The sequence below is a fragment of the Atractosteus spatula genome, chromosome 12 (assembly GCF_055471065.1).
Source record: "Atractosteus spatula isolate fAtrSpa1 chromosome 12, fAtrSpa1.hap1, whole genome shotgun sequence".
NCBI classification, from domain to species: Eukaryota; Metazoa; Chordata; class Actinopteri; order Semionotiformes; family Lepisosteidae; genus Atractosteus; species Atractosteus spatula.
In genome coordinates this window covers 161892-183558 of record NC_142717.1, presented here as the reverse complement: position 1 = coordinate 183558, position 21667 = coordinate 161892, and the positions used below count along the sequence as shown (strand labels likewise).

Below are 21667 nucleotides of genomic sequence, written 5' to 3'. Positions count from 1 at the left end.
AGGTTATAAAGCTCTGTTCCTTTGTCTTACTTGCAAAGGACATGCAGGCAAATGTTAAAATTAAACTACAATGCATATTTGACTCCTTCCTCCATAAAACCAAAGTCTGTGGTATGCTAATTGCATAATGTACTTGTACAGTGTGTACTGTTTATTTTATACAGAACATGAAAGGAGTAAAAAATCCAAGTATATTTGGAACTTGCCTACTGTATTAAGTCTATTTTACTGAATACAACTTCATTTGTACACCTTAAAAATAAACTTCCTTGTTTGGTTCATGTCAAATAATCCTTCAGGTATTTCTAAACAAAATGTGCATGTTAAAGATTTTAAAGCATATTCAGTATGGTTAAGATCAAGGATATTCTGGCAGTGGAATGAGGTACTCTGTGCTGATATTTTTTCCACCCTGGAATTTCTAACTTCTTAAGTCAAATACTTATGTGGTAGTGATTTACCATCTACAGATCGTGGGTTTGTGACAGATTTAAAGATCCTTACAAATATTGCATGATCCCGCAATATAGGACTGCACTTTGTGCACCCCTGACACTGAGCTTATTTAAAACAGCACAGAAACTTTTCAGACAAGAGGAGGCCACTCATCCCCATTTAACTGATTTTGAGTTTTGGTAGTTAAGCACTCTAAATTTCATCCATCTGTTTCTTGAAAGAAGAGATGACATTGGCTTTGACAGTGTGGATGTACAGTATGTTCAAAACTTCAACCAACCTTTTTATAAAGAGAAAACCTCCTGTTCTTAGTTATAAATGGCCTTCCCTTTAGATTCCACTTTTGACATCTGGTTCATGTTTTATTGGTGGTTTTGGAATCACGTCTCTTGTAGGCTTCTCTGTTTGAGAATAAAAAGATTGTTTTTTAGTCTGTTTGACTACGGTGTTAATTTTGGGCCCTGGAATGTACCATGCTGCTTTTTTTTTATCTGGGCAGATTCTGTGCAGCAATATTTTTGGGGGGTTGCTGGCAACACAATGATGTAAAATAGTTTAAATGGCTTTATACATTTGCCTTTCTTCCTGTTTCCCCATAACTATAACATGTAAATGTTGTCAACATTATAGCCTAAGTCTTTTTCATAGATACCTTCTTTGAGTTCATTATTTCCCAGCTCATATTTTAGGTTGCTTTTGTCCTTCCAAGTAACACTGTGTGTGCATTTAAATGTCATCTGCCAGCATAGTTTGATAATTATGCCAGAATCTACATCATTGATGTAAATCAGGAAGAACAGTGGTCCCAATACAGATCGCTGTGGTACTCTGCTATTTGCATCACATTTATTGGAGCATTCACTCCTTATTTGATCTCCATTTCAACATTAATCTGTTATACCCTGATACATACAGGAATGGTGAAGCGGTCCGAGACAGGGGACAGTATTCAAGCACAGGTTCAGTGAGTAAACTCAAGCCAAAACATCATCCAGAATGAATAGGTACAACTAAAAGTCCAGGCAAGCTCAGGGTAAGGCACCAAGGGGAAAGTACGAAGAGGTGTGGAAACATCCGGAGCACAACGGGCAGGCAAGCATGGTTGGTACACGAGAAGGTACGTAACTGGAGAACACGGAGACTAGTACAGAAATCTAGACTGAGCACAGGAGGATGAGAAGGTAGCTCCTAAATACCGGAAGGAATTTGAGTTTGATAGGTGGTACTGATAGCCAGCCATACCGTGTTGTCATGTTTACTGATTGAAGATTAGGGTTATTAGTAGTGATCTGGTGTGATTATTCATGGTCTGGTGAATGCGGGTATGACTAACTTATTTCAAATTAATGTGTCATTACATGCCTACTACCTGCAATTAATCTTTTATGAGGACCATATTGTTTATCCATTTCTGCTGTTGCTTGATAAAAGAACTCAGAGACATTGATCAAGACCAACCTTTTCTAAATTTACAGTGACTGTCCCTCAGAATGTAGTCAGTACTTTTCCAACCAGACAACTGGATTAAGTGGTGAAGGGAGCAGATGGACTTTTTAAATGAAATGTGAAAATGCAATCATTTTGTTCATAGGCTGGTTTCCTATAGCCTGATTAGTACTAATCTTAGACTATATGATGTCTGTAAAATCAACATAAGTTACCATATTTACTCTCATAGAAATAAGTCATATACTTGTTTGAATGGAGTAATCATTATTTTTACTTAGGAATGACATGAAATGAACAATAAATAAAAACCCATGAATATTTCTATGCCAATGGCTAGCCCTACTGAGATGCAAATATTCATGAGAACCTTGTGCTCCTCACAAAATATGACTCTCACATTTACAGTGGTTGAACTGCAAACCATAATATTACATTCAGCTGGTATTCCTCAAACAATGCAGCATACTTTAGTTGTAGGGCTTACATTGTATCCTTTTCTCCATTTGTGTAAATGTTTATATGCAGTATATTATGTCAATGTTTAAGGGTGTACAAGAACTGACCAGTTAGCAGGCATTTGAAACTTATTTAATTACTATAAAATGTTTCAAATACAAAAACAGAAAATGCCTTTATATCAAGGAGTTCATGCAATTCATAGCCCTTGAAGAGTCCCTGTTTATTAACTTTAGCCTTCCACGTATTCTGCAATGATTTTCACTCTTTATTCTCTGTTGAACAGTATCGTGTAACACACAAACTAATGACTAAATCATTGATTTTTTGTATCGATAATTATGTGAGAGATCTAACAAATGACAGAGGTAAAATCTCTGCTAAGGATCACAATTTTGACCCATTGAAATCGAACCTTAGATTAAAAAAAAATTAGAATATATATAACCACAAAAAGATTATATATATATTTAACAGTCCAAATTTAAATTCAAAAGCAAACCATAAACTGCCCTGAAATGTTAAACAGAGATCCTGATTACTTTCATTACACTAATTTCATTACCCTTTTTGTAAAAATATAATTTTTAGCCATGTTGTCTTGGCAGTCAGTGTCATCTCATACATACTATACAAATGCAAGAAAGTACCATCATCTCCAAAAATAAGGAACCACAAAATGTCCATAGAACTATTAGACACATTTAGTGTCAATGTCACCATGAGAAAAAATGCAAAACCTTTACTGAAATATTAAATTGCTTCGTCTGCGCCATTACATTTCTGTAAATAGAATTAATATAAATGACATTATTGGGTTATGTTGAGGTAAAGAATTCTGTTAATCTGTTTTAACTTAATTCTTTATCAGTGCTTGTGGCTCCAGTATAATTTCATCAGACCAATACAAAAGACCACTAAAATGCAAAAGCTTGGAAAAAGTTTAGCCCTTGAAGCCAAAAATGAAAGTATTTTTTAAATTCTAGTTTAGAAAAAAAAGAAAAGCATGAGGTAAAAAATTATAGCATGTTGGTAAATAATGAGTTAATAATGGGGTACTTGCAGAGGATGAAAATTATATTACAAACATCTTGAGAAAAAAGTTAAACAGGTTCCCACAAGGCATTATATTAATCTTAAATTAAAGAACGACCTCAATATGGAAAACAAAAACCCATAACTCAAGGACTAGGGTCATTTGCACAAATCACATGGCACAGACGGTACCGTACAGTAGCACTTACAGTACATATGTTCAGAGGAAAGAAGCAATGACAGTATTTGTTCAAAGTCCTCTACTACAAAATTGGCTGGTCACACCAAACAGAAAATTTATCTTTCTAGTTCTGAGCACAGTAAATAATGAAGTAATGTAATTCAAATATTGGATGCTTAAACGTATTTTGAGTTGGACCCATTTTACTATTTCAAGCTTAAAAACGTATGTCTCGGTCTTTTGTCTAAGCTTAACTCCCAGGCTCAGGGAGATACAGTAGAGTACATCCTGACAGGGCGCACGCAATTAAAAGAAATTAAAAAATAATAAATCGGTCGCTGAAACTGATTTACTTTTCCTTGCCTCGTCTTTGGGGGACCTATCTGCCCACTACGAATCGTTAACGTCATTGAGATAGGGGACTAATTTGAGCGCTTTAAAAAGATTCGTCTTTCCCTTTCGAAATCTGCAAAGCAGTAATGTTACTTATTGTCCCTCCATTGAATCTTTGTTTTATTTTTTAAGTAATCAAACAGTGGGGCGAAAAGCTAAGCTTGTCAATCTTCAGCTGGTGAAAGACTCCTCCAGCTTGCAACGTGGTATCCAATTTGTCTCGTTTCCTAGCAACCAAGGACGCGGGGAGCTTGTTTCTTTGGTGCGTGACTGCGAGTTTTTCTGGAATCTTGGAGGGACAAGACAACGTAGTTAAAAAGAAAATAAAATGGAAACAACATCAAAAGACTGTCCCGCAACCCTTTCTTCCTTATCTGCATTTAGCTACATCCCGCCGAGAAGAACTGATCCAAAGGAGCTTACTTATTTCAATACTAAAACGGAGGTAAAAAGTGCATTTCAATCCGCATTTTTCACGTTGAGAAGTAGTGTAGAGTTTGATTAGTAATTAATGTTATGTAGCCTAAATGATATAAAACTTAAACTATTGAATCTCCCTTAAAAAGGTTTTAAAAATGCTTCGTTGCATCAGATTATAATTTGATTAAAGTTATTGAAGTGTTTCTGATATAATCGATATCTTTATTTTATCGAATGATTAAAAACTGACAAATGCTAATATTTAAGACTTATGAGAAGCACCCTTCATTATTATTCTTCAACAACAGGACCGGGAAATCTTTACATATGATTGCTTGTTTCGGCGCACTGAAGGCTATAACGAGAAGCTACACAGAGATGACCGCGAACACGCCAAGAGCCGGGGGCTGGACATGCACCAGGAGGTACGTGTTAAAGCTATGAAATGTTTTCTATCCACTCTATACACGTATATCTGATCAACTTCCATGCTAAACTAAGTTTTATAGCCACTGTATAACTATATTAAACGCTGATCATGTTTGTTAATTGAAGTGTATCCTGAAACTGACATCTTTATAATAAGTTGAACAAAATATTATTTTATTGTACAGCGTTGATAATTGCTTTGTGTGCCATACACAGATTCCCTACTAGAGTTAAACTTGAATTATGAGACAGTCTGAAACGTAATTTTTTAAATTCTGAGATTTGTAATGAATTATGCTTACAGAATATCCATTAACAAAAGATTTCCACATGGAAAAATGTGTCCTAAAGAAGAGAAAAATGCAAAGCAGTCCAACACAGAAGTGGATTAGAAACTATTAAAGCAGGATACTGTCAACTGTAGAATAGAACAATACCTTCAAAAGCCAGTATCACCAAAAGTTCTCCTTCCATCTTCTGAATTTGATGAGTAGAGATTACAAGGATACAGCAGTCAAGGGGAAGATCAGCATTGGCTGGTACTTTATCAGCAGGTATCGCAGTGAAACTGTAAGGCAGATTTTCAAAAACCTGACCATATCAACTGCCCAAATTTTAGCTTGTAGAAATAACAGCTTAGTGCTCATTTTTCAGGAAACATCAAGATCTGTACCGGTTTTGTCCTCTTCGGAATATGGAAGACGTTTGCCTCTTGAGATATTTAAGCCAGGACGGCAGTATGTGCGAGTTGGACACATCCGCTCTGAATTTTTCAGAAAAAATGGAATCCATCGTTCTGTTGAAGAGGGTTACGGGTCTGTTACTCCTGCATAAAATCTTCCCAACTGGCTCAGGATGTCTCAGAAAAGCATGAACTCATGATTGTATCAGATAATCTCTCCAAACACTTTAAATATAACATCTGGTGAATAATGTAACTTGGTATTGTCTTAATGAATGGAACAAAAATGTTGAATGTCAAAAAAACCAATTACATAAATGTTAATTCAGAGTTGTCTTTGTTATCTTTATACTGCAATCATTCTCAACTTACGTTAGTTCATTTGATATTTTCAGATGGAGCATTAGCCACCACTAACTACAGTATGTATATGCTCGTGCCACCTTTTCAGAGCAGAAACAATTTAATCATATTAACCAGTTGTATTGAAGTTTTGTTTTTTATAAAAAGGTAAATTAACCTAAAGACACTTATATACTAAGGAAGAATAAAGGCAATATTTTAGAAGAGCATCCAAATTATTATTTGGAATTTACACATTTTAAAACAAAATTTCAGTCAAAAATATTTATGAGTATTTATTTTAGATATTTTGTTCAGATTATTTATATTTTAAGTGATACTCACTGGAAAAAAACAAAGTAGAACATCAAAATGTTAAGCACCGCTCTATTTCTTGTATTTCAAACATGCCAGAAGAATATGAATAAAAATCTAAAATGTTCAACAATTGTGCCTTTCACAGATAATTACACTTCTGTTTGAACTGCACAACATAGCTCATTGTTCACATTCTAGGGACAGTGTAGATGTATGAATGTTTTAGTTACTTTAAGATATTGTATTTTATGACTGTTGTAGCCCAGTTAATCCAAGACAAAACGTACTGTGACTTGGTGTTTCTGTGAGAGACATGTTGCTGTAGTACACCGTGAATTTGCAGCCTGTTGGCCTTTCCAAAAAGACATGATGTCTATAAATAATGTATATAATTATTTCTTTTTATCTGACACTTAAAAATGCATCTTGTGACCATGATTAGTTTCAGATTAAATCTAAATTCACTCATGCCTGGAAGTGTATCATTCATAAAATTAGATTGTCTTAATATTTTCCTTTAAACATCACAGTTTAAATTATGTTTACAAGCCAACAGAGAGTATTTTAAGATAATTCACCAGAAATAAAAATAAATCTTTTCAATGATGGCCTTACCACAGTGTTATCTTCAATTATATATGACAATCTGAAAACAGATAAGAACTGTTAATATTACGTTGTTAAATCTAACTTTTTATTAACTGTTAAATAACACTGTCTTTTCCAGGTTATTTAATCTGTGAATACTTTTATGTTTGGGTATATTTATGACATGAATATCCTGTACTTAGCATAAAAAAAATAGCAAATTTTCCCCTCATCCCAGATTTTTTTCAAGAGATAAAGTTCAGAAAGGTTCAAATACATACAAATTTTAATGAATAAGTTTTACAAAACAATGGCATAAAACATTAAAACACATTTTTTCTTTTTTTTCTTTTTTACAAAACTGTTCCTGGCTTTGTATAATTACACTCTCTGCAAATCCAGAGTACTCTCAGGGTATGCCACTGCTTGTGAGAAAGAAACAGAACCACTTGTAAGTACATCCAAGATTCGTGCATCTAAGGACAAAACTGAACTATATACAGATACTGTGGTTTTGATGTTATCAGCCCCTGACAGGGCTAAGCAGATGGCCTGATATGCAGTCAGATTGTACTGTTCAAGGCATTACATTACCTTGTGAAAGTGATCTGGGCATTTCTGTATGAACAAAGTAGGTTTTTAGCTCCCCTTTTCCCTTAACGTTGATTATCCCCCGGCACGTGCACATGTATCCTAGGGTTTGTAAGATCTTGCTTGTCTCTTCTGTAACCTTTGGGGGAAAATATTTGCAACAATGATAAAACTTCATTTAAAATGTTATTATGTCAATAATAGTCCCATTTTAAAGTCGACCATCCAGAAACACTGTGAAGTACTTACCTGTGGGATGCTTACCACCTCCTGTAGTTACATGATCTTAAAATGCATTGACATATTCATGCAAGTGAAATTAAAAATTAAAGTATGGCACTAGACAAAGCTGAAGCAATCTGAAAAAAGGCAATACAACTAGTGTAACTGCATACATACATTTAAGATAGTATTAAAGTTGCCCTTGAAACCTATACAAAGTCATGACAGAAAAAATGAATTAAGAGTGTTCTGTGATGCCATTAAACTGTAAGCATAACATTAGTTACCTGTATTTTTCCAAGCACCCCAGTGCTATCCATTCTGCTGGCCACATTCACTGTGTTCCCCCATATATCGTACTGTGGCTTCTGAGCGCCAATCACTCCAGCAATCACAGGCCCGTGGTTTATCCCTATCATGGAGTGGAAAGGACAAATTGCCACATTAAAAAACAGCACCAGCAGATTGAAGCTTCAATAAGGCATCTTTTTCAGCATAAACACAAAATAGAAGGAAGCCTAAGTTGACTATATATTTGAGAACAGTTTTCTAACTATACACCTACCTACTCTGAGCTTGAAATCATTGAAGGAATGTCTATTAATCACATCAAGCTTTCCCACCAGTGCAAAGGCAAACTCCACCACTGTACCAATATGCATATACTGCCTGTCGTGTTCCTGAAAATGAAAGAAACAGTTTGACATTTACTTGGCAATTATTGGTATGTTATGATTGGTTATACATAGTTACTTATTATAAATGTACTGTTTCCACAGCTATTAAGAAGTGAATCACTGGAATTTCTCTTTGTTTTTCGTAGGTTCTCTGTGATTGGTAATTGAAGCTTGGTATTCTTGAAATAAAACAAAATAAAAAAATGCTGGATTGTTCATAAATGTTTAAGCATTTTTTTTCACAAGAACCTCTTTATAGAAACATATTGATTAAAAAGTGATAGCACACAGGGAGGAGAAACTTTAATAACAAACATATATATGATATATAAAGCTGTAGTATGAGCATTATTCTCTTAATAAATGGGGAATATTGGTTTCATTTGGTACTATTCTTTCATGATTTTCAGCATGTTTGACATTCAACAGGTTACATCACATCACCTGTGCCAAATCAGATCTACCACTGATGAGGTAATTTAGTGCATAAGCAAAAGTCTCAGTCACTGAAGTGAATGATCAAATGTTAATCGAATCATGAATGCTCAAATGTTAATCGAAATGATGCCAACCATTTGATCAATATCTAAAATAAATTTAATGTTCTGAAAACACACATGCACAAAAATGGTAATGCTTTTGATGCTCAGTATATATCCATGCTGTTGTATCAGTGTATTGTCATTAAATTCAAAGTAATTTTCACAATAATATACAGTAGGTATACAAAACATATGACTGAGTCCAATAAGTTTGTTGTTTTCCAGAATGTAGCATGAGATTATGCCAGGAGCAATGTGATTTATCCTTCTTGCAGTTAAAATTTTACTCATGATGATACTAGAAGGTTCTGGCTTTCTATGCAATGTAACTGTTTCAGCCTCTTTCATTGTTTTTAAATCTATTTCAACTAAACCGTGCAGTTTTCATTCCCACTATAATTTGAATAATTCACTGATCTTTGAGGTTAAAATGAGGATGAAGATTTATCCAATATACAGCTGGGACGATGTTTATTTGATTGATATATGATTATTTACGGATTTAGTAAATTCAAGAATAAAGCATTCTTCCCATACACAGTGTAAAAATATAACATTCTCTTTGGTGCTGTGTTACTTTTCTAATATTATCTTTTCTTAAATAAGATGCCCTTTTATCTTTATAATATATATTTACATCCAATATATAATTAGTTATATTTGTCTGAGTTCACTATAGAACCTCCATTATGAAGGTAAAAACCTTCAGCACAAAAGAATAAGTCAAGATTAGAGATATTAACAAAATATCTATATGAAATGAATAATTAAGCATTAATGGACAACCACTTTCATTATACTTTTACATCTTTCACAGATTTTTTTAATTGAAAAATGTACAGTTATTCCTGTATTAAATAATTTTAACCTTTTCTCGCTATGAAAACATAATTACCAAAAGTCTTAAGAAAAGGCCCTTCACAAAGAAAATTGCTAATGATATTGATTTGTAATGTGCAGATTACTGCCTCAAGGGACAGGAGCAAGAATTTATTTTTGGCTTTGCAAGCTAAACTTAACTTAAAATTTAAACTTTAATTCAGTATAATACATTTTCCAAAGGTTTTATAATAAGTGCTTAACATCACAGGTTCTGTTTATTTAAATCTATAGTTGAAATTACTCATCCTTTGCATCTGAGGGCTGGTAAGGGAATGGGAGAATTAAGAGATAGATTTCTCAATTTTACAATTCACAGTTTCACCATAAAAAATAATTTTAATAAGGACAGTTAATGCATAAAAGGTAGTTAAGTGACATTCAAAATATAGATTTGATAGCACAAAAGGTCTATATAAGCATTAACCACAGCTGTGTTTGAAAGTGCAGTCATGATGAGAAGTAATTGCAGGCTAACAGACAAAGATCCAGTGTAAATGATGGTTATTGAGATAAAAATCCATTCCTCTTTCAAAAAATGTACTATACCTGTGTGTATTCTTGTCCTGGAGTTGCATTCAGTCCTGTTGCTGCCATATAGGTACTGCCTATCGTCTTGATTTTTTCCACTCCACTGAACTTCGGCTTAGATAGCAACTGTTAGAAAGCCATTTAGAATGTAATCAAATACAGCACTATGGTCTGATAATGTTGACAGTGCTGTTTATTCTTCCTGTCTGATGTTCTGCAGAGAATTTATATTCTAGTTTTAACAGCCTTAATGTTTTCTCTCCTGACAGAAGATCAGGACTGAATGGTTGCTTCTGCCACGGCTGTTGAGTTTTCCGAGTGAATTATTACATTCTGTCTCGATATCAACAGCACATGTTGGTGATACTTGAGTATTCTTTTGTAGTATTTTAAAATACAGTCATTTGTGGGTTGCAGTGCAGGAGTAAATACATTTTTTTTTATTTCCAACTGATTATTTTACACTTGAGCTCAAAAATCAAAACAATAGTTAGTGTAACACACAAACAAACACCGGTATAAGTTAAAAAAGTAAAAAACAAAAACAAATCAAATACACACAAATACATGTTTTTACTGTAAACTTGAAAGATGCAATTCATTATAGAATGTCAATGGTTAAAATTAATTCCAAAATAGAAAGGTTACTATAATTTATGTTTTGGATAATACAAATTGTGATTTTTTTAGATAATTCATATAATTTGTGAAACAACAAATTGAGACATTAATATGTAATACCTCATCAAAATCTGCAATAATCTCATTAAGCAGTCTCAGGCACTCCAGTCCTTCTTTATTGACATCAGATTCCGTATAGAATTCTTTAAAGTCTGGGATCGAGGCAAACATGACGCAGACTAAGTCATAGGACTGATGATATAAGTCCTGGGAACAAATGCATAATAAATAGGCCTTTACTTAACTACAAAAAAATGCAACACCAAACCACTACAGTTCTAAATAGCCTGGAGTACTACAGTACTGTATTTATTTTATATATATATACTGGAATTGTCAATTATTATTCAGTGATTAACTTCCACATTGGAATTGTCAATTACCAACATGTTTTCATTACCATCTTTTTTACTAGCACAGAAAAGATATGAACATCTTCACAAAATGCACATCTTCCTGAAACACATTGGCAGGACCTCTGCCTCTATACATGCCCCAAGAACCCAACAGCCACGTAAGCTTCCAGTGAGAAAGCAATGTACAGATGCAGCCATTCAAAATGCGCGGGCGATACCGCATTATTTTCCGGTATGCTGTACGCAGTCTACCGCAAGCTACCGGTAAATACCGCGAGTTACCGGTAAATACCGCTAGCAAAATAATAGTATCCGGAATTTCCGCAAGGTGGAGCTAATAAAGCTCAACCTCTCATGTTTGAGCTGTAGCCATCAAAGTCTTTAACGAAGATATTAATAATAGTATTAATAATAAATGACCTTGGACAAGCTGTAAACTCAAAGTATTGCCCTGGTCCACATTCTTTTTTTCATTGACCGTCTTTGTAAAAGTAACGCCACAGCATTTCGCAATCACGCATTTTTTTCCAATCATGCAAAGTACAGTGATTCACCATGCCTTTCACATGCTCATAAAAGAGATTGATTTAGGGACATAAACATATTACCGTATGCAAACTGTACTGTATACAGTATGTATATGTATATTTAATGTCTTAACTGTGCCCGTTTAAGTATTGAATATTCATATCTAATTTTACCACTGAAGGGAAATCTTAGTAGCTGAGCATAAAAACAATAGGAGCATACTGCAACGCGTGTGAAGGCCATAAACGATATTAATTTTGGAACATAAACATACAGTATATGGCTGGTCTCGGTACTTTAAAGAAAACATACACGAAACATGGTTTCATTATGACCAGAATCTTGAGATATTTTTAACTTGATTTACAGTATTTGAGAGGTATGTCTTAACACCGATACTACAGTGCTTAAGTACTACTCACGTATATGTTTCTAGGTTTATATTATGCATTTCATACGGTCAAATTACTTTTGAGCAACTAATAAGAAGCGCGAAACGGTATGCGTTTTACTTTCGTTTCGTGCTGGGACCCGTGGATTGATTAGAGATATCAAGTACATACAAGTCATTTTTTAAATGTTGTACAGTAGTTCGTCTTGAAAAAATGTTACGAGTACATCATCTATCAACAATTACACAGGTTCTGTTTCCATATTGCGGATTTTGGTTACGTAATATTATTTTCTAGATTTCACGTTGTGAATATATGATTTGGGCAAACAGAGCCGCAAAGAAGTACATTATGGGTTGTTGTTTTTTTTTGCAGTTTTATCTAGAACAAGCGATGCTTAAACCTTTGTCTGATTCTTGTGAAACTATCCACACGACAGTTACAGTACCTAGGAGTTGACTTCAGTGATGTCACTGATGGGATGTTTCTAAAAATCCATCCTCTGTAAAACGTCTTCTCTAGTTGTCCTGCATATGTATTCGCTAATGAAGCTGTGTGTTCTGAGCCTGGATCTCTACATTTCTGTATGAACCACCTTAGAGGGCTAAAGACAGCTTGTGTTTAAATTGAGTGTAAGGCAATTTATGCTTCTAAAGTCATGGTCAGCATTTTTGTACTGTGCTGTAAACTTGTTCTGTGCCTAGTCACATTATTTTATAGCGTTTTCATAGCGTTATCAAATCTGGTGGCGCTGTGTTAGTTTCCTGACTCCCATGTCACATGGTCTGTGATTGTAACCTGTAATACCGGTTTAATTCGTCACAGCCAGCACTCCGGTTGTAAAGTAGAAGCAGGCGAGATTTCCAGCGAAAAACACCTCCCCCTTCTTCAGGTGTGAGGGTCTTCTGCTCAGAATGAAACGCTAAAATGTAATGTAGGCTCTGAATGGGTTCTGACTTGCTTTAACAAAATATGTTTACAAATCCTTTCACCTGGCATTTTCGTAGTTAGAAATTATGGAACGCTCTGTTAAAAGCAAGGGAGTTTTTATGTCCGTTGCAGTTCTTTTGCAACATGAATATAATTATATCGTTATTAATTTCTTGAGATACGCGATTCCATATTATATTCCCTTTTAATCAAATTCTAAAAGTATGCTTGTTGACTCCGGTATCGCGTTAGTTAAAGACTTCGATGCTTAAAATGTTTAGGAGAAATGGAATACTGGTGTGTATGTTTTCTTTAAAGTACCGAGACCAGCCATATACTGTATGTTTAAGTTCCAAAATTAATATCGTTTATGGACTTCACACGCGTTGCAGTATGCTCCTATTCTTTTTATGCTCAGGCACTAAGTAAAAGGAGATGCTTCATATTGCTTGACTAATTTTAAAAACTAAGTTAGAAATGCAGACGCTCCCTCGGTGTGCTGCTCTGGTGCGCCGGCTCTTACACAGTGCCTGTCTGCCGTAAGCGTTACAATATACATACCCAACACTGCTTGTACCCATCTGTCATGCAAATAAAACACCTTGAATTGAATTGAATTGAGGGGAGAGGGGGGAATACTAAAGGCAATACTGGCTCAATACCCTCGATGGGCTTTGACGTGCTAATGCGTTGGTTTAACAGTCCGGGTGTGGCAGGCTTCCAATGTCAACTCGACTCGATTGGAAGACAATGAACGTATTTTGTGATATTTAGAAATATAAATTTGTTTGGTGCGAGTGAGGTTTTATTTAATCTCTGACCAAGGGAAACGTTTCATTTTTTCAAAGAAATGTTTGTTAAAAAATAAAGTCATAGTTCTATGGGATTCAATCACAGACCATGTGACAAGGGAGTCAGGAAACTACTCTAACACACAGCGCCACCGGATTTAATAACGCAATAAAAACGCTATAAAATAATGTGACTAGGCACAGAAAAAGTTTACAGCACAGTACAATAATAAATGCTGACCATGACTTTAGAAGCATAAATTACCTTACACTCAATTTAAACACAAGCTGTCTTTCTGTATGAACCTCTAAGCTGGTTCATACAGAAAATGTAGAAATGCATTAGCCTGATTATGATTAAAAAACACATAATTAAACACGCGTTTGCGATTTAAATCAGAACACGATTTAAATCAATATAAATGTTTATATTGTAACGCATACTGTCCAGCCTCCATTTCTCTATAAAAATTTACTCTGTTGCACACACACACACAATAGAAGGAGGAACCGCTGTCAGAAGGGAAGATATGTTCAAAATATCGCAAATATCGTTCATGTTGCGATATTTTGAAATATAAAAGTCAATTTATTGTCCATAATATCGCTATTCTATTTTTTCGAAGAAATGTTTGTTAAAAGAAAAGTCCGGCACCAGCTGGATTCGATCACACAACCTCCCAGTTGCTAGTCACGCACCTAGACCAGTCGGCTAGAAGACAGCTCGCATGAACAGGCAGGCGAAAAAGCCCTACACAGCCCTGTCGCAGCACACGAATACCGTTATTAAATTCTTTAGATACGCGATTCCATATTATATTCCCTTTTAATCAAATTCTAAAAGTATGCTTGTTGACTCCGGTATCATGTTAGTTAAAGACTTCAAAGCTTAAAATGTTTAGGGAGAAATGGAATACTGGTGTGTATTTTTTTCTTTAAAGTACCAAGACCAGCTACAGTATATACTGTATGTTTATGTTCCAAAATTAATATCGTTTATGGCCTTCACACGCGTTACAGTATGCTCCTATTCTTTTTATGCTCAGCTACTAAGATTTCCCTTCAGTGGTAAAATTCAATATCTACAACGGGCACAGCAAAGACGTTTTTACTGTAAGTCTTTCTACGACAGACCAACGGACCACGAGTGCCCCTGTCGGTCAACCAATCACGTACTGCGGTGCCACGCGTCATCTTGCGTCATACTGAGCGACGTCACCTGCGGTACGTGTCTGTGACGCGCACTTTGAATGGCTGCATCTGTAGGTCTCACTGATGATAGCAGTGAAGGTCTGTAGACACCTGGCAAACCACAATGAGTTCTGCTGTGCAACAGACTGAAGATCCCTAGACAGACTCAGCTGCACGCAAACCTGGAGGTATTCAGCCAGTTTGGCAACAGAACCTCATAAATTCTAGCCATGGCTATTTAACATAACCCATTGTAATACTGTATGTTAGATTTCAGATCACTCACGAAATGGTGTTTTTAATGCAGTAGTCTCTAGTTCTTATGGAAAGGGGTTCCATTTTATTGTAGCTTATAAAATCCCCCATTTACTATTTTCACAGTGACAATCAACAAAACTCAGTCATATAGAAATAAACTAGACGTTTAGAAAATCTACCATGGACTGTAATTTCACTATTGCAATAATAGAACTGCTCACAAAAGAAAATAAATAGGTAAAAAAAACCACTTATCACATACTAAACAAATCTGTCAATTTCTGTTTTAATATCATTTAATTGGTTTCTGAGATTTGAAACACAGATATGTAAATGTTCTATCTTTAAATAGATATAATAATTTAATTCAGTGTTATTATGTAATCTCTGATTCTACGGATTAGTTTTTACCTCATTTTTCCAGTTTCGAGCCAAGAAATGCTCAGCAACATGGGCGGGGAGGACGTTTTCCAGAAGCACCCGGTTCAGGTTCTCCATGGTCTCGATCTCCTCGCATTCCTTTTTGAATTTGTTCTTCCAGAGGAAGTCTAACCTACAGTAATATTCATTCTGTTACAAGAGGACACAGAGGTAAAAAACAGTAGGCATCTGAGCACCTTGCTGCGTTAAATGACAAAACATCATGAACACACTCACTCATCCTCTCATCTCCAAACAGTCCAACACTCCTCATTAGTGGTGTTACTTTACATTTACATTAAATATATTCAAATATTTCAGTTTTTTTCTTTCCAAGTATCGATATTTATTAAAAGATATTTACAGTAAATGTTTGCTTTATTAAGCAGAAATAACATGATTACATATAATCACTTAGTTTTTGAATAATTTTACATTTTAAAATGAAAGAATTTACTGATATTGATCATTTATACAAGTGATGAATATTAATTTGAGACAGAACTTTGAAACAATGTTATTTAAATAATAAAACCTAAGTACAAGACATGTCTTAATTTTTTTATGTGGATAAGGTGTGTTAACAATTTTAAAAAAGTTCAAATAATATACAAAGATACATTTCTGTCTAAAGTAATAACAAAATTTAAATATAAAAATGAATTAACATTATTCGTTATAGAACCTAGGGTAATTCAGGCAGGCTAGTGTAGCACAATTTAAATACAATGTTAATTTAAGAAGAGGGATTAATGGGTTTTAAATTATTATCATTGTAAAATTGTACCGTTTACTCAGCACTGACTCTTAATACTATAGCCAATGGAGCTATGACTAATGTGATTCATAATTAATTCATGACTCTCAGAAGTGACTTTGAGGCTTCTCATTGCTAAGCATGGATGGATTATATTGAGTTTAATAATGGTTCATGTATTAAAAAGGTCCTGATATTTTAATTTAAATTAGAATGTTCTAAATTCACTGTGGTTAGCAACATGTAGCATGGTTGTAGCTTATGATGCATTTTCTTGTTTTTTTTTCCACAATTCCTCCTACATTCTGTTTGTGTAATTTAATTATCATTATTGTTACCAGCAGAACTCACTATTTAAAGGCTGACTTTGATATACAGTGATCTGGCCCAAATCAAAGTTTTTATTTTTACCACGGTTACTGGAGATTATTATAATTGAATTACATTGCATTGTAGTAAGATAGAGACAACTATTGGTTCACTTCACTGGGACTGTGGGTCCTAATAACCATGTTTTAATACTCTTCATTTTCTCTTTTAGTCTGTTTTCCAACTCAAAACGTTTGGTCTAGGTCAGTATACTGTATATTGAGACAGGATATTAGTCCCGTAAATATTTTAATGCTATAACTATTTATATGGACACATGTGAAGGTGTTCAGCTATTCTGCTGAGTTCTAAAATAAAATTGACCAGTAACTGTGTTATGAGAAAAACTTCCACTAAATCTAAACTGGAATTTGGATTTTTGCTATGGAACTGTATAGTATGAAGTCTGACCCAAATAATAAAATTCCTCACTGTCCAGCCTGACCACTAAATATTTCCAGTGTAAAAATAAAGATAATAAGAAAACAACTGTGACTTTGCAAACACTTCTTTATAAATGCCTCCTGATGTTTCTTTACTGTAAAAGCTGGCATTAAGTCTCTAGGGAATCCTATTCTGCACTTATCTGGCTCTGAAAGAAAAAGATTGATTATGCTATGAAGCCTATACAGTGAATGTAAAACAGGAACCACATCATCAAACTCATGCAAACAGCTTTATGAATTGCATTTCAGAAAATGGTGTTTGTTTTTAGGGGCCTTTTTAGGGCTCTTTCTCAAGAATAAATAAAAAATAGAACTGTACTTGTTTCTGCAAGCTTCTTTTTTAAGAGACTTTCAGAAAACCAAACCAAAGATGTGATTAGATTTTAACAAAAGTTCCCTACACATGAAGAGATTCACATCATGAATCACTTTCTTCAAATTACTGATACAATTAATAAAAAAACAGCACTCACAATTAATCAGAACATAAAGCACTTTTTTGTACTATTACAGCAACATTCATTCTTTTTATTTTCAGCATTTCAAATTATACCTCTCAGTGGGAGATGTTAAATTCTCACAGTATGATGAAATGAAATGGAAATAAAATGTCATCAGTACAAAGAATAGAAAAGAAATTAGGCTACTTCTCTAGCTCTCAGATTTTGTTATTATATTTTTTTTATCTATTTGCAGAAGGACATAAGTGAAAACATTTGACTTGAAATTGAGTGCACTATACCATATACACCATACTAAATGTTATATACATAAATGTGCCAGTTAAGTCATTAAAACAATATCTCACCTGCCTAGCCAACACAAGGAGTGTAATGAAGAAGATAAAAAGAGAGACGGACCCCATTGTCTTTAGGTCTTTAAGAACCCCAGGCCTGGAAAGAAAATATAGTTATATATTATAGGCAGGGATTACGGACCACATTAAATTTAAATCATTATGTGTTACTGGAATCAGGAAATTAAAAAAACTTACCAAGACAGACAACTCTATTTAATTTATTCACAGAAAACAACAATGTACACTAAAAATGGTTTTGGGAAGTGAAGTGTTACAGTTTTATGCATGTTATGTTGACTGCAAGCAGAGCATACTGTATGTCAGAGACAGGGCTGAGTCACGGGGGCAGGTTGCTTTGCCACTAGGAAATCACGGACTTGATCGCACCTGGAAATACCAGCTCTCTGTGCTCTCGAAGCAGTGCGACGTTGTCTCTTGTAAGACCCTTATGATTATTTTTAAAAGTGAGAACCAAAAATAAACCTAAGAAAAGCTAAAGTGTTTAGGGAGTGTTTAGGTTTTTGACAGCTTGCTCCGATAAAATGTTATAAAGTGTTAACAAGGGGAGCAGGGTCGGGACGGTAATGATCATACCCGGCCAACCTGAATCGACTGAGAGGGGTTATAATCACTGTGCCAAAAAGGGAATTAGACTTTTGGCTTAAAGTTTTAGGTGCAAAGCCATCTGCCACGCTAAAGGTGGGCATTTAGAACTGTGACTTATTCTTGAGGAATATTAGTATTAGCTGTAAAGGGGTCTGAGCAACTAAAGATTCCTTTATAGGTGAAATCCTCAGAAAAGATTTTTGAACATCTAAACTGGCTCGTTAGAAAATGATCCTTTACCAGGTAGTGGGGCTTGCTTGCAGCATCTAATAAAACATAAAGGGCAGGCTGTATGATGCCTAAGCTGAAAGATTTGAGCAGTAAATATCAAACAGTCACAGTGGTTCAGGTTAAATCTAGACCAATTCTTTTCATTACTGTTGAATTTCCTTTAAGGTGTACGCTTCCAATGCAAAGCATAACCTTTTCACTTTGATACCGGTGTATTTTACCTTAAACATTTAAGTCAACAGTCATATGTGTATCTTTTATATTTTAATGTTTATTTTTCTATGACTACCTTTAAATGCTTCTTATGCTGACAAAAAAAATCTGTTTGTCGTGAGTCTTCAAAGAACATCTTCTAAAATTTCCCTGAACAAAACATTGGGCTGACTGCCCTTTTGAATTACTTTAACAGATTCCCTGCTCTCTTACCTAACCGTAATGTAAACAGTGGACTTTGGTGTGAATGCTTAACTAAACCCTCACAACCTATTCCCCGTTTCAGTATTATTGCTGTTAAAATAATATTTATTTAAAAAGTATATCTAGAAAAGTACCCGATACTATTACTCATCACCACTGTTGCAAATTTATGCCAAATGATTTCAATTAGAATGAGTATAGAGAACAGAAAATAATTTCCAAACCCAAGAAAAATACTCATAACCCCTGTACTTTTCTTTCGCCAATAAGAAAAATAATATTGCATCTACAACAATAATACATGAACCCCCATTAACCCATCAGCAATAAAGAGAATTTGGGAAATTTATTGTTTGCTGGGATCTCAATTAAAACCCACAGTCCCCAGGATAGACATAGAACCCCAACAATGAAATACCCTAAAGTGCTCAGTTTACAGTATGTCACTTGTACCTCACAAGGCATATTAATGAGAAATGAGGCCCTGAGGATATATGAACATAATGTGGACAACAGTTTGTTTGTATCTTAGTGATACAAAGGATTCAAGGGACTATCAAGTTATGGAAGTAATGGAACTCTGCCTAATATTAAGCACAAAACACCCCCAGATAGCACAGTATTTCTGTTAGTACACTCAATGGAGTCTCAATCGTGAAATATCAGCAGTATTTGTTAGATTTCTAATACAATTTTAGAAATTATTTAATGCACAGCAGCTATTATATTGTGTGCATATAAGTATGAAAAATCCCCTTAATATTTTGGGGGTGTTGGGGTACAGCATACATTCACTATAAAAGTATATAAAAACGAATACTGTATACAATACAATAACACATGCAATTAAATGCTTATTACATTATTAGTGTAATAAGCATTTAATTGCATTGTATAGCTTTAGGAAAGCTACAGGCAACCATTACCTGCTGTAAGGCAAATAAAGAAAGTTCAGATTGCTTAGTGCTCCAATAAGAAAAATACTAACAACAACACTGAATAAAGTTTGGGAAAACAAGTAAGACTAGTTGCAGTTAACAAGTCAGTGTATTCAGTATAAGTAAGTTATCATTCCTGTTTATTTTTGTAATATGTTTGCCTTTGAATTAATGAAGTAATGAATTAATTTACCGAGTTTGTTTTTTTCACCAGATCACCCTTGGTAATTAACCAATGTTCCAATCATAGTGAAATCTATTTGATTAGTTTAATGTTTTATTGGATTAATAGCTCTCACCTTATCGTCTCCAGACATTTTTGTTGGGTATACAGAAGCCAGTAACCTTGGTTTCTGGGTAAAATGGCCCTGGTGTGAGTGTGTGCATATTTTTGTTTGTGTCTGTCTGCTTGGCGATGGACGGGGGTACTGTCCAGAGTGTAACTGTTGCAAGACAGGACAGGCTCCAGCTCCCCTGCGACTCTGAATTGGATAAACCACTTAGAAGATGGATGAATGGTTAGCTGCAATGTAAAATAAGCACAGCTAACTCCATGACTGAAATGTATCCAAATCTATGCTACAGAGAGGGTGCATAGGTGATATCTATGTGTGCATAGTGATGCCACGGTGAGAGAGGTCATCTAATAGGCTCTGGGATAGACAGGACCCAAGATATAGACATACTCAGAACACCAAGTTAAAGTAAACAGCAACATCATTAAATAAATAAGACATGCAAAAATAAAACAAGCTAAATAATACCTGGATTACTTTAGGAGGAACTAACTTAGGGTACTTCCCTAACTATATATCAGGGGTGGCTAACCTGCCCCCAATATATTGTCCTCAAAAAATAGTTTGCTACACCATATATCTTCAGAAAACCTAAATGAAACGTATTTCCCAAAACATCTGGTCCAGAGTGTTTTTTTAAATGTTGTGGTTCCATCTTTTCACTCTTTCCCGATAGGAAAAGTTTGTGTTTGCTTTTGTTTTCTCTTCTTTATAAGGTACAGGATTGTCTGCTGCTGGTTTCTTTTTCAGCATCTCCAGACACAGTATTCTTCCTTTCCTTAGCCTCTGTATATTCAGCCAAACTGGTTGAAAAATGTGTTTACTCACAATAATGCCCAGAGACTTCAGTGTAGTGAGCTTTCTTTCTCTCCGGCAACATCTCTTCCTGTAGGTGTTTTTTCAGTAGATTTCTCTTTTGTCTCTCACTGCTCTGTACTTGGCTTATATAGCCTGGAACACAGCGCACACCTGTCTCGTGTTCCAGTTAATATGCTATGCCGCCATTTTGAGGACTGGCATTGTTCTGCTGCCATCTTAGTGAACACAACTAAAAACTAAAATGTAGCGGA

General features: G+C 34.8%; 2 protein-coding genes across 2 annotated transcripts in view; one reads left to right on the top strand and one right to left on the bottom strand.

Moving 5' to 3' along the window:
- Positions 1-4226: 4226 nt before the first annotated feature.
- Positions 4227-5653, top strand: cfap90 (cilia and flagella associated protein 90). Its single transcript, XM_088929032.1, has 3 exons — positions 4227-4415; positions 4699-4815; positions 5474-5653. Exons 1-3 carry the CDS (start codon positions 4299-4301, stop codon positions 5651-5653), a joined length of 414 nt encoding a protein of 137 aa, XP_088785158.1. The 5' UTR covers positions 4227-4298.
- Positions 5654-7020: 1367 nt separating this feature from the next.
- Positions 7021-21667, bottom strand: part of adcy2a (adenylate cyclase 2a) — a 114510-nt gene continuing 99863 nt past the window's right edge. Inside the window, exons 19-25 of the mRNA XM_088929476.1 lie at positions 18119-18203; positions 15730-15888; positions 10933-11079; positions 10210-10317; positions 8128-8242; positions 7850-7974; positions 7021-7479 (exon numbers count right to left, since the gene is read on the bottom strand). Of these exons, the coding sequence (XP_088785602.1) occupies positions 7327-7479; positions 7850-7974; positions 8128-8242; positions 10210-10317; positions 10933-11079; positions 15730-15888; positions 18119-18203 (892 nt within the window). The 3' untranslated portion in view covers positions 7021-7326. The remainder of the gene's footprint in view (positions 7480-7849; positions 7975-8127; positions 8243-10209; positions 10318-10932; positions 11080-15729; positions 15889-18118; positions 18204-21667) is intronic.